At 41.9% G+C, this 14499-nt stretch overlaps 1 protein-coding gene across 2 annotated transcripts in view; it reads left to right on the top strand.

The window, feature by feature from the left end:
- The first annotated feature begins 7202 nt into the window (after positions 1–7202).
- LOC105465834 (Ras related GTP binding B) overlaps positions 7203–14499 on the top strand; it is a 42129-nt gene continuing 34832 nt past the window's right edge. For both annotated transcript variants that reach the window (XM_071088759.1, XM_011714466.2), the window contains exons 1-3: positions 7203–7865; positions 8774–8807; positions 11616–11715. In XM_071088759.1, coding sequence (XP_070944860.1) covers positions 7774–7865; positions 8774–8807; positions 11616–11715 — 226 coding nt within the window. In that variant the 5' untranslated portion in view covers positions 7203–7773. The remainder of the gene's footprint in view (positions 7866–8773; positions 8808–11615; positions 11716–14499) is intronic.

Raw genomic sequence — 14499 nt, 5'->3', positions numbered from 1 at the left:
CCTCATCCAGTTTTTTTTCAGGGAACTACAGCAAAGTTTGTAACCAGTTTTCTGGGCCATCTTAGATAGTGGGCTCTGGGGTCCTAGGCCCATGTTCTGTCCTAAGGTACCCCTCCTTCATGACAGAACAATACAGAAAGACACATGAAGAACACCAGAATTGCTACAGCTCAAGACTAGCCTCACAAATCCTCATAAATCCTTTTTATTCATTAATCAAACATTACACAGGCAATAAACAGTGATTTTTACCATTCTTTCAACTGGTTTGCAGAGACAGAGACAGAGAGAGGGAGGGAGGAAGGGAAAGAGAGAGAGAGAGGCCAGGAGTCTGACTTGTAAGAAATTCTTGCCCTTTTGCCAGCATCCCAGGCTTCTGTGTTTCCTTTCCCTGATTCAACCTGGTGAACCGATTTGCTGCACCATAGCACTGGGGGCCAAGTTGCAACACAAAGGAAAATTATCATTTTCTGTTCTGGCCAGAGCAAAATACATATGACAAAACGTAGACATTAGCCACTGTGCTTATCACCCAATATCAAACTGGCAAGGCCCAAACTTGCCCCTGATTGGGCCCCATCATCATTAATCCAACCTCTGATCAGGAGTTTCAACTCGTGGTCTCTGGGCAAGATAGTCACCCTGAGTAATAGAAAAAATAGGAAAGAAAAAGGAGAGAAAGAAAAGTATTGCCTGTGGCAGGGTGGGAAAGGTGAAGAGCTCAGGGAGGTGAAGTGAAAGACTCATCCCTTGCAGCCACACTGAATCAAAAGTTCAGATGGCCACTTTTCAATTGTGAAGGGATATTTTCCAGCAGTCCCATCAGCTCTCAACTTTCCCCTTTTTGGGAAGAAAAAGGCTCCCCATATCCCACTGTCCTGTACGTGCCTAATCCTGTCACCCACAGCAAAAGGTGCAAGGCAGATTATTCCAAAGAGAATAGCAGTTAACATTCTGTAGTGCCAAACCCATTCTTAGCCAAAAGGGAATTTACTGAGAGGAGCCTCTAACCCTCTAAGTCTTAGAAGGGACCCTAACCCTCCTAGGTTGGACCTCTAACCCAAGGTTGGTCAAGTGTCCTTTCCTTTTATTAAGAGGGGCCTCTAACCTCCTCTGTCTTATGAGATACTCTAACTCCTCTAAATTGGGCCTCTAACCCAATCGCATCCTTTACCTGGGTACCCCACCACTTACCCAAAATGGGACAATCAGTGCTGCAGTTTATTTCCTTTGGGTTGGAGTGTTTCTTCAGTATCATCCCTTTGAGGTTTGCCAAAAGATGTTACTGGATCCTATCACTTGCCCAAAGTTAGCCTTTGGGTTAGGTGTTTCTGCAGTATAGTCCCTTTGGTGGTTGCCAGAAAGATGTTACTGGAAAGGAGTCCTGATCCAGATCCCAAGAGAGGGTTCTTGGATCTCTCACAAGAAAAATTCAGGACAAGTCCATAAAGCGAAAGGAAGATATTAGGAAAGTAAAGAAATAAAAGAATGGCTACTCCATAGACAGAGCAGCCCCAAGGGGCACTGGTTGCCCATTTTTATGGTTATTTCTTGATGATATGCTAAACAAGGGGTGGATTATTCATGCATCCCCTGTTTAGACCTTATAGGGTAACTTCCTGACATTGCCATGACATTTGTAAGCTGTCATGGTGCTGGTGGGAGTGTAGCAGTGAGGGCAACCAGAGGTCACTCTCGTCACCATCTTTGTTTTGGTGAGTTTTAGCTGGCTTCTTTAATGCCACCTGTTTTATCAGCAAGGTCTTTATGACCCATATCTTGTGCTGACCTTGTATCTCATCCTGTAACTTAGAATGCCTTGTCTGGGAATGCAGCCCAGCAGGTCTCAGCCTTATTTTACCCAGCCCCTAGTAAAGATGGAGTTGCTGTGGTTCAAACACCTCTGACAGTTCAGGTTTTTCTACCTAGGTAATGGTTCCCAGGGAGGCTTCTGCTCATGGAATTTTGCTCTGGAAACTTGTCATTATCTGTATTTGCCTCTCTCCCCAATTCTGGCAGCAGCTGTTTGTCCTGTGGCCTCACTTCTCTAAAGGATTTAAGAATAATTGTTGATTTCTCAGTTTGTTCGGTTTTTTACTTATTGTTAACATGGAGTGTTGACTTCTAAGCTCCTTATACGTAGGATTGGAAACTGAAAGGCCCCACCTTAAGTTTTCATCAATCAAGTCCTTAAATCTTGTTAAATAGAACACTTTGTGACATTTTAAGCCATGATGTGGGAATGGGGAAAAAAGAGTTGCTAGCAGTATGTAGGCGTAAACTTAAGGTGCTCTGGGAAGTAGCAGTGAGTTATGGAAAAAGAGGAAGAAGGGAAGGGTGGAGTAGGAGAAGGGCAGGCAACTTACAAGTGACAGTTTGAGTACTGGAGACTCAGGAGCATGTTTGCAGATACAGGTAACTAGATTGAATTTAGGGCATAAAAGGAAACTTATTAAAGGATTTGTCGGGGGCCTGTATTACTTTTTCTTGCTGAGATGGATGGTTAAAAAAAATACGTGTTGGGATCTAGACAAAGGGAATGCTGATGTTCGTGTGCATATAGTGGAGCTGAAGTGTTAAGACAGAAGCATCTGACAGGCAGTGGAACCTGAAATAGAGTGATGTTTGTATCCCTGTTGTCCAACACAGTTCCTGGCACTGAATGGTTGCTCAATAAACATTTGTTGAATGAATGTGTGAGTAATAGAGTTTAGTTCAGTCTTTCTGAAAAGAACCTATAATTAAAAGTTTAAAAATTAATTCTACAAAAATAAAAAGTGACCTCTGCTTCCTATGTATGTAAGGTTTCTTTTTTAAGAATAAAAACGTGAAAAATAAGTAGCCAAAGGTACCTGGGTAGAAACCAGAATCTTAACTGATAGACTACATAGTGTCAACAAAAAGAGTCAAACTCTGGAAAATATTTGATGAGATTTATTCTGAGCCAAATAGGAGTGACCATGGCCTGTGACAAAGTCCTCAGGAGATCCTGAGAACAAGTGCCCAAGGTGGTTGGGGAGCAGCTTGGTTTTATACATTTTAGGGATACAAGAGGCTTCAGTCAAATACATGTAAGAAATACATGGGTTTGGCCCAGAAAGGTGGGACAACTCCAAGTGGGGTAGGAGGAGGCCTTCCAGCTTATAGGTAGATTGAAAAAATTTCTGACTGACAATTGGTTGAGTTTAAAGAACTGGGATCAATAGAAAGGAATGTCTGGGTTAAGATAAGAGGTTGTGGAGACTAAAGTTTAAATCATGCAGATGAAGCCTGCAGGTTCCGAGAGAATAGAATGTAAATGCTTCTTATCAGATCTAAAGGTCTGTGTTGATGTTAAAGCTGGAGAAATATAATGAGGCATGTTCGATCCCTACTTCCTGTCATGGCCAGAAAGTCTCTCAGTTTACATTTTTAAAGAGCGCCCTGGCCGAGGTGAAAGTACATTCAAATGGTTGAGGAACCTTGGTATTTTATTTTTGATTTACAATAGGAATGCATTGCACATTGGCCCTATTCACCATTATTTGGAATCTATACTTATTTGATTTAGTTCTTCAATCTTTTTCCACTACCTTTCTTCCATTCCCCTCCTCCTATCCCTATTCCTCCTTTTTCCTCTTCTCCTTACCCCTCTATTCCTTCCCTCTTTCCAATCTCCCCACTTCTCCCTCTTTTCTTCTTCATCCCTCCCCTCCCCTCCCCTTCTTTATCTGTTCCCTCCTCTTCTTACTTCTTGCCTCTTGGCACTTTGAGGCAACTACCAGCAGTTCCTTATGAAGCTTGTGAGGTAGTGAATGTGGGTAGAGAAATATAGCTGATGAGTTGCTATAGGCCAGATCTTGAAGGTCCTTGTGTTGACACACTTTTTCCTTAAGTTATGGGAGGATTTTAAAGTACAGAAGTAGTCTCCTCTGATTTGTGGTTTAAAAGAGTACTTAAGTTGAGGTTGCAGTGAGCCATGATTGTGCCACTGTACTCCAGCTTGGGTCATAGAGCAAAACCCTGTCTCAAAAACAACAACAACAACTACAAAGACGACAATAAGAAATTTTATCACACCTTTAATCCCAGCACCTTGGGAGGCCAAGGCGGGCAGATCCCTTGAGACCAGGAGTTTGAGTCTGGCAACAAAGTGAGACCCCAGTCTCAACAAAAACTAATTAATTAATTAATTAATTAATTAAAATAAAGGATCACTTGAGCAGCTTTTAGGGAGGATGGATGGTTTGAAGGAGGGGGAAAAGGATACTGGCAGCAACAGGGAGACAGTAAATTTGTTTTTAACTTGCTTTGTTGCGCAGGTTGGAGTACAGTGGCACGATCTTGGCTCACTGCAACCTCCGCCTCCTGAGTTCAAGTGATTCTCCTGCCTCGGCCTCCTGAGTAGCTGGGATTATAGGTGCATGCCACCACATCTGGCTAATTTTTGTATTTTTAGTACAGATGAGGTTTCACTATGTTGGCCAGGCTGGTATCAAACTCCTGACCTCAGGTGATCACCCCACATCGGCTTCCCAAAGTGCTGGGAATACAGGCGTGAGCCACCGTGCCTAGCCGAGACAGTAAATTTTTATAAAAGAGTGGTTTAAGGGACCAGTTTGGCTGGTGAAGCCTGGGGGCAGTAGGTGTTGGAAGACATTTAAAAGCTGCCTTTAGAAAGCAAGCACATATTAATTACATCAAATTTTCGGGGGGATGAGATGATTAATGAAGATCAACTCACTCACTCCCAATCCCTTCGGAGCTGCCACTGTGGGAAAATCACTTAGCAGGCTATTGTGGATGTCTAGGCCAGAGATTATGATAGCTGGAACAAAAAGAGCAACAGTAAGAATAAGAGCAGGCAGACAGTAGAAAACAGACTGATCATGACCTGGTCTCATTGACACATATGGAGGACAGTGAATCTAAAGTGACTTCCTGATTTTGGCCTCAGGATCTTTCATCAGACAAGGAAAGCCAGATGGAAGCTTGTTTGGGGGTAGTTGGTTGGAAGGAAACAAAAAATTAGCTAGTGATAGAGTGAAGGATCACTAATCCGTGTAGAATAGCTTTTTTCTTGAGGCAAGGCAGTTGTGGAGAAAACGAATCACACAGGACCTCAAGTGGAAAGTGTGGGAGCAAACAGTGTAACTGCCCAACGGGTTCACCTTGCCTGCCGCTTAGACAGAGCTGATTATCAAGACAGGGGAATTGCAATGGAGAAAGAGTAATTCATGCAGAGCCAGCTGTGTGTGAGACTGCAGTTTTATTATTCAAATCAGTCTCGGGGCATTGAAATTTTTAAGAATAATTTGGTGGGTAGGGGCTTGGGAAGTAGGGAGTGTTGACTGGTTGAGTTGGATATGGAATCATAGGGGGCTCTAAGTGAGTTTTTCTTGCTATCCTCTGTTCCTGGGTGGGTTCACAGAACTGTCTGGGCCAGATTACTGGTCTGAGTGCTGTAAGTGAAATGGGGAAAGTTCCCCTATCCCCCTTGCAGGGCATGCCACAGGGGGAATGGCTCGCTTCTTCAGAACCTCTAGGGGGAGTATGCAGACAGGCAGGCTGTGGGGCTCTGACCCCATGGCAACATCTAGGGGTGAAAATAACATTTGGGTGGGAAGGCAGGAGTGCCTATCCTCACCTAGGTCCCTGGGCACAGACTCGAGGGTGGAGCCCTAGCCAGGGACCCGCCTTTCTCTGCCCAGCACTTCCCTACCCCGCTCGTGTATCACAAGCTGGTGCATCAGAATGCAGGGGCTGCAAAATATATCAAACAGTGATCTTAGGTTTTACAACAGTGATGTTATTCCCGGGAGCAATCTGGGGAGGTTCAGACCCTTGCAACTGGAGGCTGCATGGCCCCTAAACTGTAATTTCTAATCTTGTAGTTAATTTGTTAGTCCTGCAAAGGCTGACTGGTTCCCAGGTAAGAAGGTTTTTTTTTTTTTTTTTTTTTTTTTGGGTGGGAGGAGACCGAAGGGCTATTATCAATTTTGTATCAGAGTTAAACTATAAACTAAATTCCTTCCCAAGGTTAGTTCGGCCTATACACAGGAATGAACAAGGACACCTTAAAGGTTAGATGTAAGAGTCGGTTAGGTCTGATCTCTTTCGCTGTCATAATTTCCTCAGTTACAGTTTTTGCAAAGGCAGTTTCAATAATAGTACCCTTCTCTTCCTTCCTTCCCATTTTTTCTTCTCAAAGTAATATATGTACACAGTTATGTATAAATAATACATGTAGTATATCATATATATTAATTATAAATAATATAATTAACAAACTACACATGTATTAAAAATAGCATCTATAACATATTAAGTATTAATTATATTAAATATAATTGTCATATTATCTTATTATATATCATTTATACATTATAGAAACATATATAGCACAGAAGGGCTTCAGATAAAAAATAATAGTCCCCTGATATATCACATCCTATCCCCTACCCCACTCTCCAAAAGCAACATCTTTGAACCCCTTTGGGCATTTTTCCTGGTGTGCATACCCCTACCAGTAGTCTTTCTGTTATCAATTCTAGACTTTACTTATTTATAGATGGGGTCTCGCTATGTTGGCCAGGTTGGTCTTGAACTCCTGGCCTCAAGTGATCCTCCCTCCTCAGCCTCTCAAAGTGCTGGGATTAAAGGCATGAACCACCACCCCCTGCCCTAGACTTTATTTATTGACTTCTTACTATGGTATTTTCTGTACTTCCTGTTTTAAACAAGTGGGAAGATGAATGCGTGTGTTAAAATTCCTGATGAATCCCTGGTTTCAGCAATAACGATAATTTATACAGCACTTGCTATGTGGAAGACAGAGTTCTTAGCGCTTTGGATGTATTAATCATTTAATTACAAACTCGATTGCAAGAATTAATAAAAAGCGGGAAGGCAAAGAATGCTGAGTCTTCCCCGTCAAAAACCATTACCGGTAACCAGCAGTAAAAGAGAGAAGCTCAGAGGCACTGAAATTGCCAGCGGCTCCTTTAATTCTCCACAGCGGCTGAGTGGTGCCAGGCCCACCCACATGAAACAGGCTGAAGGCTCCCTGCGCCCTACCCCGCCCGAGGCGCGCAGCCTGAGCCAAGGCCACGTGACGATGACAGACGGCACTCTGGCTTTCCCGGAGCAGTCTCTATGGTATTCTTCCCAGCCCACCCATCCCTTTGGTAGCGTCAGTCACGTGACAGACTCCGGGTTTACGGCAGATGCCCACGTGATCCTGGCCTGCAGTGGGGTGGCTGCGGTGAGATACCTGGGTTCCTGAAGGGCGAGCGGTTAGGTCGTAACTACCGCCTCTGCTGGCCGACTCTCCGAGCGGCCGGGCTCGGAAGCAACGAGCCAGCTTAGGCTTTCACCGCTTAGTGCCTACGGCACGTGTCAGCTCTTTCTGCTTCCTCCGCCTTCGCGGTCCTCACCTCTTTGCGGGTGAAGTTACCTTTGGGTTGCCAGACCTTGGGGCCTGAGGCCCAAACTCGGGACGAACCCCAACCCACCTCTCTTTTCCTGTCATTCTCCAACTCTTACTTTGTACCACGGAATCACTTGGCCTTAGAGCTAGCCAGCTCGGCTGTGCCTTGAGGCCAGGTTTGGGGAGATAAAGGTAACCGTGGGGAAAGCGGCCCCCCAGTGGACAAAGGCGGAGGCAAGAATAGAGCAAGCCTGAGGGCCATAGGGATGAGAATACGCGGTTGAGGGGTGAAAAAGAAAACAAACAACAAAAAACCCTAAAGACTACTGAAGATTTAGAAGGGACTGGAAAGGACTTGTTGCGCAATGGAAGAATCTGACTCTGAGAAAACGATGGAGAAAGAAAATGTGGGGCCGAGAATGGATCCACCACTAGGGGAACCGGAAGGATCGCTTGGGTGGGTGAAGGGTATTATGTCAAACTTGGAAGTGGGGGTGTTCAAATTGAAGAGAGTATTGTGAATTAGAACACTTCTCCCCACCCCCCCCCATGATAAATTGCTTTGATTTACCAGTAATGTTGATTGGTATTATGCTTTGGACGATAGGATAAACTGGAAAGCGAATTGGTGCTAACTGGGCAGAAACAACCCTTGGGAAGGGGCTGATACTCCTGGTGGTGGTGCTGGGGGAGTGTTCTAATTAAAGCAGTTCTGAGTTGCTTTGAATTATCAGTAAAGGAGATTTGCTGTCACCAGGTTGGGGATGGAAAGACTAGGAAGAAGATTTGCGTTTCCAGGTCAGAGACCAGTGGCTTGAGGGTGCTTTCTGTGCCAATTTGTACCTGAATTTGAGACTTATGTTATGTCTACTTTGTGCCTGTGATGAGTGAAATAGGGCTTGGAAGGACAGCTGAAGGACTAAAAAGATACTTCCAGCTTTTAAAATTAGGAGGCTGAATGCTTTTTATAAATAGAGGATATTCAATATTCAGTCCTCAAATAGAGGATATCAATATACTCTATTTTTTAGAAATAGAAAATATTGTTTGATTAAGGCAGCTGCATTGTTTTGATTAATTTAAGATGATGAAAAATTGAATCTTGAATTTTAATGACTGATTTGTATTCCTAAATACATCTTCCTAGGAGTTCTCTCTTGAACTTCTACTTAGGAGATAGGGAGCATACACACAGTTTTATAATTTAGGAAAATGAGGCCTCTATTCATCTCAGGTCCCACACAGCTGTACTCAGCTGTTGTACTAAACATGCTCTTTTGTACCTCCGTGTTTATTTATATTTCATTAATTTCAATTTCTAAGGGAATTGGATCATAGAAACTGTTTTTTGGTTTATATCTGCAGGTGGGTGCTACCAAATACAGCCATGAAGAAAAAGGTAAGACGTGTTAGATATGCCAAAACCATGAAGGTAAAGGTAAGAAGTTGATATTCAGGAAGTTTGTGATATATATACACCATCTTTTCTGGACTATTGCAGGAGCCTTCTATGTGGTCTCTCTGACTCTCTTCCCCTTGTATGCTATCTGGTTTAATTTTTCTAATATGAAAATCTGACTGAGTCATCTACATACTTAAGAACCTTTAGTAACTTCTTTAAGCCCGTGGAATAAAATCCAAATGATTTCATGGTCCTTTAAAAATCTGTTCCTGACCAAACCCTCTGCCACACTTACGCACCCTTTCGCAGCCATACAGAATTTATTGTTCTCCAGATTTACAAATTAATTTGCACTTTGTGTAAGCCATATACCACACACCATACAGCCCTTTGTCTGCACATTTATTTTTAATCTAACTCAAATGTTACCACTATAAGGTCTTATGTGAGTTCTTCAGATGGAATTGGACACACCTTCCTTTGTGCTGTCATAGTACTGTGCCCTACGTTGGGATTTAGGCAGAATTGCTAAGAGTGCAGCTCAAGCTAATTTCTTAACCTTTTGGGGCTTCAGTTTCCTAATTTGTAAAATGGTAGTAATAATATTAACTGTATCATAGGATTGTTGTGACGTTTAAGTTAGTAAATGCCTGTAGAACACTTAGATCAGTACCTAACATGATTAGCCTTGGTAAGTCTTTCATAGGCAATTAAAAGAGGTACATTGTATAAATTAATAACTGAAGGAAATGTACCATATTTTGCCTTAGCTTCATCTAATAATTCAGTTCTGTAACTACAGTTTGCTAAGGGAGTGTTCTTGATGAGCCTGTCTGAAGTTGCTTTCATCGAGAATGCCTAAAAATACCAGAAATTTCTACATGATTAAGAACAAAAATCAGTTTGATTTAATCATTCTGCATTGTATACATGTATCAAAACATCGCGTTGTACCTCCTAAATATATTGTTTTTCAATTAACATTTTAAAGAACAAAAGCAAACTTTTTGTGGCAACTTTAGACTGGCTCAGCAGTGACATTTCCTTAGTGAGATAAAGTTATGTAGCTAAAATTGTTAGATGAAATCAAGCCTGAGTGTAGTATATTTCATCAATACTCCTTATATTTGTAATTAAAAAATTTAATAAAATATCTTAGGATTGAAGGTGGAATATAGATTCCCTTCATTTGAAAAGCAAGGTAAGGCTGAGCACGGTGGTTCATGCCTGTAATCCCTGCACTGTGGGAGACTGAGGCGGGTGCATCGCTTGAGGCCAGGAGTTCAAGATCAGCCTGGCCAACATGGCAAAACCCTGTCTGTACTAAATATACAAAAAAAACTAGCTGGACGTGATGGTGCATGCCTGGAATCCCAGGCATGGGATGGCTGAAGTGGGGTGGCTGAGGCACGAGAATCACTTGAACCTGGGAGGCGGAGGTTGCAGTGAGCCGAGATCATGCCGCTGCACTCCAGCCTGGATGATAGAGCGAGGCTTGGTCTCAAAAAAAATAAAAAGAAAGAAAGAAAAGGAAAGTAAGGTAATTGGAACTATATTTCGTAAATTCTAGATTTGAAAGGACTCTCAAAAGTCACTTCACTAAATTTCCTTTTAGTATAAGAGTATACAACATCTTTGACAAGTGCTCTCTGTGTGAGATGCTGACATTGACAGGAAGGCTGCTTACCTTCATGAGGCTACCCTTGCCCTTGGACAATTCTCACTGTCAGATACTCTCTTGCTTTATATATTTGTTTTGATAACTTGCTTGTCCTTTTGATGTACATACTTGGAGCATCTGTTGTATGTTAGGCATTGGAGGTATGAGGGGACTCTCTCTCCCCTTGCAGAGCTCAGAGTCTTCTGAGAGAGAGGGACAGACCCCCCCAAAATAAGTAACTGCAGTGCATTATAGTCTTTGCAATGAAATAACAGTGCCATGGAAGGACAGAGGTAAGACACTTAAGTCAGCCTAGAGCATTGGACTCAGAATATCTTCTTGCAAAAATGATTACTGAACCAAGTCTTGAAGGGTAACTGCAATTTAGCTGAAGGAAGAAGGAGAATGGATAGTTTACTGGCAGATAGTACTGTGTGAAACAATGGCACAGATGCAGGACCTTCCAGAGGGTTGGGAGCAATCAGAGGGACTACCAGCAGTTCAATTAAGTGTGGCTGTAAGCTAAAACTTTCAGGCCAAGAGGGACAGGAGATGAGGGATGAGAAGTAGATAGACTAGATCAAGGAGGGTCTTATATGTAGTCTGAGGACTTCATCCTGCAGGCCATGGGAAGCTTTTGAAAAGAAAAAGGAGGGATAGTAATAAATGGAACAAGAGCATAGCGGTAAGTGGAAGGGATGAGATCAAAGGCAGAGGTGGAAAGATTGACCTTGAGCAGGAGGAGGAAGAACTTTCAGTTATATTGCAATCCTCTGCTAGGTAATTCAGATAACAAAACATTGGGTTATGATAGAACAGGGTTTAGTTTCCTCTAAACGTGGTATTTTTCTAATGTGTTTCTGAACATATTAACAGTGCATCTTAATAGCATAGAGTCAGTGTAATTCTGTCACCTAAAGGATGTGTGTCCTGTGACAGGTAAGTGTCTGGCTTCTGGAATTCTAAGTATCTCTGCATTCACCCTTGGTTGGGAAGAGTTTAGTTAGTTGTGAGTATCCACACCAGGTTGTTGGTACTGTCAGTTCAGGAAAATATCAAATCCAGGAGAGAAATAGATCCCTTTAGACTTGATTTGCTCTAGATTGCTAACTTTTTTCCTTTCCTTTTCCCTACTTTGTCCTTAGGTGCTGTTGATGGGTAAAAGTGGATCTGGTAAGACCAGCATGAGGTCTATTATCTTTGCAAATTATATTGCCAGAGACACACGTCGCCTTGGCGCAACAAGTAAGATGTTTTATCTTATCGTAAAGTCAGGTGATCTTAACTCTTAATAATCTGCATAACACACTTGTTTGCAGTAGCTTGGGGATGCAGAAAGGTTGGGGGATTTGTTATGGAGCATGTTTACCCTTTTTGCATTGGTTCTCAAAGAGGTATGGCCTAATTCCAGTTACTGCTGCTTGCTCTCTTCAGGGAGGTTCTTTTCTTTCTAGGTTGTTTATGAAGTGGATTGCCCTTATCCAACTTTTTGTTTATCCTGCTATTTCTTAAACAAGCATTGTTTGTTCGTCTTGTGGGGAGAGTGTTTTTAACTCTTATACAAAGGGAAATTCATAGGTATTAACAAGCATAACAGTAAAATATCCTAAGATTTTTTAAAGCAGTAGTTACACCTTGTCTTCGTTAAAAGGTAAATTACGGTGGTGGGAAGGAAAGAGGTTAACTTGATCTGTACTCTGCTACTTCTTTTCCTGGATACACATAGATGATCTCATTAGAGTTTTGGTTCTGATTTAGGGAATATGTTGTTGCCTTTTATAGTTTGAGTGTTAGTATGTACTAATTGGGCTGCCATGGACAGTGAATGTAGGATCCTGGGAGAGCCCTTCTGTCTCTGGGTTGTACTGCCATTTCCTTCTGCAGCATTCAAGCATTTCTGGATTCTGCTTGGTCCTTTATTTTTAGGGACAGGCCACCCACTACTCTATACAGTTCCTGAAGTTTCAAAAACAACAGCATTTTAAAAACACAGTATGTTTCAGACCCTAGGAAATAAAAGAGAAGGAAACCTCATTTCTGTTCTTATGGTGCTTGGAGTGTAAGTGTAGACTGTCATAATTGGGGCAGCTTTGATGACTAGAAAGCTGTTTCTTGAATGTATTTTTTGTTGTTGTTTAAGATGGAGTCTTGCACTCTCTTGCCCAGTCTGGAGTGCAGTGGTGCAGTCTTACCTCCTGGGTTCAAGTGATTCTTGTGCCTCAGCCTCACGAGTAGCTGGAATTACAGACACCCACAACCACGCCCAGCTAATTTTATATTTTTACCAGAGACAAGGTTTCACCGTGTTGGCCAGGCTGATCTCTAACTCCTGACTTCAAGTGATCTGCTTGCCTCTGCTTCTCAAAGTGCTGGGATTACAGGTGTGAGCCACCGTGCCTGGCCTCTTTCTTTTTTTTTTTTTCTGTTAGCTTGTTCTCTTTCTGTTCTCTTAAGCCTCTACAAAAATTTGAGGATAGTCATTGTCTCAGTTTGTCCAAGCCATCTCTTGCCTCACAAATCTTTTTTTTTTTTTTTTTCTTTTTGGAGACAGAGTCTTGCTCTATCATCCAGGCTGGAGTGCAGTGGCATGATCTCAGCTCACTGCAGCCTCCTCCTCCTGGTTCAAGGGATTCTCCTGAATCAGCCTCCCAAGTAGCTGGGACTACAGGTGTGTACCACCACATCCAGCTAATTTTTTTTATTTTTAGTAGAGATGGGGTTTCACCATGTTGGCCAAGCTAGTCTCGAACTCCTGACCTCAGGTGATCCTCCCGCCTTGGCCTCCCAAAGTGCTGGGACTACAGGTGTGAGCCACCATGCCTGGCCATCTTGCTTCACAAATCATGTCTTCCTTAAGTTAAAAATGTCCAGCTCTTCCATCTATTTCTCATTTGACATATTTTGAAACATTTTTAAGGACTTGTTCAAACTTGTCTACATTTTTCTTATGGTACTGAGACTTGGATGCAGGTGGAGTCTGATCAGGGCGGAGTGGGCCTATCACATCTTTTATTCTGGACATTACATTGCTGTTAGCACAGTCTAACATGTATCCTCCTTTTCTGGAGTAAGTTTTGTTATGAGGAGTCTTACCAAAAAACCCTTTCAAATATATTCAAATTCCCTTTCAAATATGTTGTTATTAAAACACATACCCTTCTGGCTTTTGGGCAATTAATATTTTAAACCAAAGAATAAATGCTTTCTTCTATTAAATTATTTAGTTTTGTTTGTTTTAGCCCATGATATGTTCCTGTACCCTTTGTTTGTTAACTGTGAAATTCAGAACAAGTCCAATCCCTTTTTTCTCATCCATGAAAAAAGGGATTGGATCCTATTTTCATTTTAGCTACTTATTCTCTTATCTGATATATTAGCTATATTTCCTAACTCCATGGAGTTTGTACATTTGATGAATATCTCCTCTAGTTTTCATCTAAGTCATTGGTCGAAAGTTTTGGTCAGGATAATGTCCCATGGCCTGTCATGCCTCTATAATTGACATCTGTAGCTCTGGCCTCTGGAAAGTCTACCTGTCCAAACTTCTCTCTGTCTTGATTTGATAGATTAAAACTTTTTTTTTTCTTTCAAGTTAAATATTTGGGCCTAATTACCCTTATGGTTTCAGTAGATTAGAGGAAGCTAATGGTTACTGAACAACTGTTATTTGTCAGGCTTTTGTGTACTGTTTTATTTACTTTAGATCTCATCTTAACTTCATTTTTATAGGGAATAAAGAAGGAGGTACAACTTAGAAGTTAATATCACTAAGCTAGGAAGTATCAGAGCTGGAATGTCAATCTATGCTCTTCCCTTATTCCTTATGCCACATTCTATCTAGCTTACCCTCTCCTAACAATTCCTGGCAGACGTATTTTTATTTCTGTTTTAAATTCTGCACACTTTGTTGAAGCACCTTTTTCTAGTCCAGTTGCTGTTGCTGTTTTTATATAGCTGATCAGAGTTGACTTATTACCCTGAATCCAGAGAACAGTCTTGCAACCAACATTTCAGAGCTATTCAAACTGC

The sequence above is a fragment of the Macaca nemestrina genome, chromosome X (assembly GCF_043159975.1).
Source record: "Macaca nemestrina isolate mMacNem1 chromosome X, mMacNem.hap1, whole genome shotgun sequence".
Classification (NCBI taxonomy): Eukaryota; Metazoa; Chordata; class Mammalia; order Primates; family Cercopithecidae; genus Macaca; species Macaca nemestrina.
The sequence above is the reverse complement of the archived record's forward strand: the minus strand, read 5'-3'. Positions and strand labels throughout refer to the sequence as shown.